Source organism: Triticum urartu, chromosome 5 (assembly GCF_003073215.2).
Source record: "Triticum urartu cultivar G1812 chromosome 5, Tu2.1, whole genome shotgun sequence".
Taxonomy (NCBI): domain Eukaryota; kingdom Viridiplantae; phylum Streptophyta; class Magnoliopsida; order Poales; family Poaceae; genus Triticum; species Triticum urartu.
This window is the reverse complement of record NC_053026.1, coordinates 622934061-622938415: the sequence shown is the minus strand read 5'-3', so window position 1 is coordinate 622938415 and position 4355 is coordinate 622934061. Positions and strand designations below refer to the sequence as shown.

The 4355-nt window shown below is 51.2% G+C and overlaps 1 protein-coding gene across 1 annotated transcript; it reads left to right on the top strand.

The window, feature by feature from the left end:
• Positions 1-1294: 1294 nt before the first annotated feature.
• Positions 1295-3878, top strand: LOC125511355 (butanoate--CoA ligase AAE1-like). The gene is made up of 2 exons (XM_048676700.1): positions 1295-1632; positions 2311-3878. Exons 1-2 carry the CDS (start codon positions 1426-1428, stop codon positions 3778-3780), a joined length of 1677 nt encoding a protein of 558 aa, XP_048532657.1. The 5' UTR covers positions 1295-1425; the 3' UTR covers positions 3781-3878.
• The last annotated feature ends 477 nt before the right edge of the window (positions 3879-4355 follow it).

The following is a 4355-nucleotide window of genomic DNA, read 5'->3' as shown; positions in this document are numbered from 1 at the left end:
GGGCCCTACCGCCAATCACTTCGGCAATAGGATATAATGGGCTACCGCCAAAGACTCTGGCAGTAGGGTATTTTCCACGTTAGATGTCCGTTACGGCGTAGTCAAAGCCTATTGTCAGAGATTCTGGCGGTAGACAGTTAAAACCTTATCGTCAGAGACAATGACGGTAGGAAAAAAAGTCAGATCCTGAAATTTTTATGAACTGGGACCAGATCTCGAATAACTCTCAAAAAAGGATCAAAACATAAAATTTAGCCCTATCGTGAGTGTGTTGTGAGTTATGACGGCGACGACGTGCTAGCAGAGGTCAGGGCGGCGGTGCTGCGAGCCCGCCTCGGAGACAGCTTGCGAGAGCACCCTAAGGAAGAGAAACATGGTGAGGAAATGGGAGGATCTTGCGGCTGCGCGTCGTCCAATCCAACGATGCGGGTGCATGCGACCGATCAGGGGATGGCGCCAATGGACCGGCGCCTTTTTATGTAGTACGGCTGTGCTCCCGTGATCCGGCCACATCATCATGTCCCTCTGGCTCTCACTCACAGGAAGCCATGCCAGCGGTCACCCATGTGCTCCGTCGATTACTCCGCCACCACCGCAGATCGGATAATACTCTTACCACTTTCATTTTTATATTTTTAAAACGAATAGGAATCCAAATACAGATGTTCTCGGATACAGATGCGGCTCGGATATTATTCGAATATGTATACGTATCGGATATTTTCTTGATTCGGAACGGATATGAATTATATCAACATGTTGCTTAAGTAAATTAGTCGATAGCTATGTAACCTGAAATAATCAACTTGTGACATACAATAAGTCAATGATAAATAGATTTATGAATAGATACTATTGTAATGCATAATAATTTATAAGTTTAATCATATAAAGAGTAAAATTTGATCACTTATTTGGCTTTTATGCTGGATAATTGGAATATTGGGCCTAGATTTTAAAAAATACCTCCCATAATCTTATTCGGATACGGATATATCCACTTCCATATCCATATTTGTGTCAAAATCTCCTACCATATTTTATTTTGTATTTGTTTAATAAATTCGGATACGGACAATTTCCATTTCCATTTTAGTTCGGATGCGGATGTTTCGGATACGAATAGACATTTTCTTGAATACGAATATCAGATATTTCAGATTATCCGCTACCACTTTCCACCCCTAACCGCACCATCAGCGGCATCGGACGCCACTATTATTCTACTCCCAGGCCCAGCTCGAGTTATTATAATCCAACCCCAGATTTTGCCCGAGCGCGCGCGTCTACTTTATCATCCCCGCGTCTACTTTATCATCCCCACCATGCAGCCCGTTCGCATCTCCTCCCACTGGCGTCGTGTCTCTGTCCTTCTTCTCCAGCCTGGTAGGGAGGGATCAGGAGGAGGAGGTGGAGGTGCTGGACATGGAGCGCGGCACTGTGCGGTGCGCGGCCAACTACGCGCCGCTGACGCCGCTCAGCTTCATCCAGCGCGCCGCGGCCGTCTACGGCGACCGCCCCGCCGTGGTGTACGCGGGGAGGCGGCCAACCACGTGGAGGGAGGCCCGGGACCGGTGCGTCCGCGTGGCCGCCGCGCTCGCCACCCGGTTCGGCGTCGCGCGCGGCGATGTGGTGAGTGCCTCTGCTCTTGCTTGCCGCTGCTTCCATCTCTTTGCTTGCTTTGTCAGTCGATGCCAGAGAGAAAGGTTGTTAGACTACATAAGAACTTCAGGGCTCATTTGGTTTGGAGGAAATCAAAACGTAGGAATTAAGAGTAGTATAAGAATTTGATAGGATGACACTTGCCATCCTATGGATTTGACTTGCCTCGGTCCTACATGTAAAATGAGCTTTGAGTGGATGTGTAGTTTTCTCCAAAAACACATAAAATGAATAGTATTTCTATAAAATTTCTGTACGCATTTCCTATAAACCGAATGCACATATAAAAAAAATTCCTCCGGAATCCTTGTTTCTATGTTTTTCCTACAAAAATCCTTCAAACCAAATGAGGCCTCAAGGTTTTTTTAACAGCCAAGGTTGTTAGACTACGTGCCTAAGAAAGGTTAATTATTTCTCAGTACGAATTGCTTGTTTGCATGATAGAGCGCTGCTGTTTGCACTGGTGAGCAACAGCGGCATCGCTCACATCGTAGCGAAATCATGCAACGACAGTCGTGCAAATCGCGGCCTTTGATATCCTTGTCGGCTCAATACTAGCCCGTCCATCGTGTAGTCCATGGGCCCTATCTATTATGAACAGCGGACGAGCCACGAGAGCCGCGTGCTAATCGTGTCATCCATTTGCAGGTGGCTGTTCTCAGCCCGAACGTGCCGGCCATGTACGAGCTACACTTCGCCGTGCCCATGGCCGGCGCCGTCCTCTGCACGCTCAACACGCGGCACGATGCGGCCATGGTGTCCACCCTCCTGAAGCACTCCGATGCCAAGGTGTTCCTCGTCGAGTCAGGCCTTCTCGGCATCGGGAGAGACGCGCTACAGCGTCTTGCCGACTCCAGGTCCGGCGCCGCCAGCATTCCGGTCCTCGTAACCATCTCCGACGACACCGACTCCATCGACCCTGACGCCTGCGGAAATGAGTATGAGGCTCTCATCAAGAGTGCCCCTTCGCATTTCGACATCCGCTGGCCGGCGAACGAGCTGGACGCCATCACGCTCAACTACACGTCTGGCACGACGTCGCGGCCCAAGGGCGTGATCTACAACCACCGGGGCGTGTACCTCAACACCATCGCCACGGCCCTCGCTTACGACATCACTCTGATGCCGATGTACCTGTGGACGGTGCCCATGTTCCACGGCAATGGCTGGAGCATGACGTGGGCTGTCGCCATGCAGGGTGGCACCAACATCTGTCTCCGCCACTTCACGGCGAGGGTCATCTTCGACAACATCGCACGACATGGAGTGACACACATGGGTGGTGCACCTACGGTTCTCAACATGATCGTTAATTCGCCCGCGGTGGATCGAAGGCCATCGTCGGCCGAGACGGTGGTGCGTGTTATGACGGGCGGCGCGCCGCCCCCGCCCCGCGTCCTGGCTGGAATGGAGGAGCTTGGCTTCGTGGTATATCATATATACGGCCTCACCGAGACGCACGGTGCAGCCACTGTGTGCACGTGGATGCCGGAGTGGGACGCGCTGCCGGTGGAGGAGCGCGCACGGCTCAAGGCGCGGCAGGGGTTCCATCACATAGCGATGGAGGATGCCGATGTCAAGGACCCGACCACCATGGAGAATGTGCCGCACGACGGCAAGACGGTGGGCGAGGTGATGTTCCGTGGCAACACGGTCACGAGTGGGTACTACAAGGATGTTGATGCGACCAAAGAGTCCATGGCGGGAGGGTGGTTGCGCACAGGGGACCTTGCCATCCGGCACCCAGAAGGGTACATCCAAGTCAAAGATAGGGCCAAGGACATCATCATATCGGGCGGCGAGAACATCAGCTCGATAGAGGTGGAGTCCATAATCTTTGGCCACCCAGCGGTGCTCGAGGCAGCGGTCGTGGCGAGGCTCGACGACCATTGGGGGGAGACACCATGTGCCTTCGTCAAGCTGAAGGATGGCGCAAGTGCCACAGAAGCAGAGATCATAGGCTTCTGTCGGGAGAAGCTGCCACACTACATGGTGCCCAAGACAGTGGTGTTTGAGGATTTGCCCAAAGCTTCCACCGGGAAGACACAGAAGTTTGTTCTTCGGGAGAAGGCCGGAGCGATGGGAAGCCTCACGAAGGCCGGAAACAGCAAATTGTAGCATTTGTTGGTGTGGATGGAATATTGTTGTATTTTTCTTTCACATCTTGTTGTGTCCTCATGTAATATTAAGGCGGGAGCAACTAGTTAACGAGCACTTCTTCGGAAGCCTCGCAACGATCAGCGCCATTTGGCGCGCTCTCAGCTATTCGCCACGTGTTGCGTTCTGGGCGGTTTCTTCGGATGTTGTGTCCATGTGAAAAAAAAGATCGTCAAAACCTATCAACATAGGATCTAGTTTTGAAGATCTCGACGCGAGGAATCCGATGATGAAAGCGGTTTAAGATTTGAACACACGGTTTGAGAGATAAAACGTTTTGAATAAACAGATTTACGAAAAAGGAAAAACTCCCACGTTGCGACAAATGGAGCGCTGCATGTGCGTCACTTGTCGCAACTAGGGAAATTGAAGTGATCTTTGCAGGAAGTACTCCCCAATTAGTGATTGAGTCTGTCTAAATCTCAGTCGACTGAGACTTCGCTATGTCTCAGTCGAATGATGTCATCTTGTACATATCGTTCTGTTTGATCGTAGTTTCTGACCGCTGGTTTGTGATGTTTGCTTGTTGGGCTTGT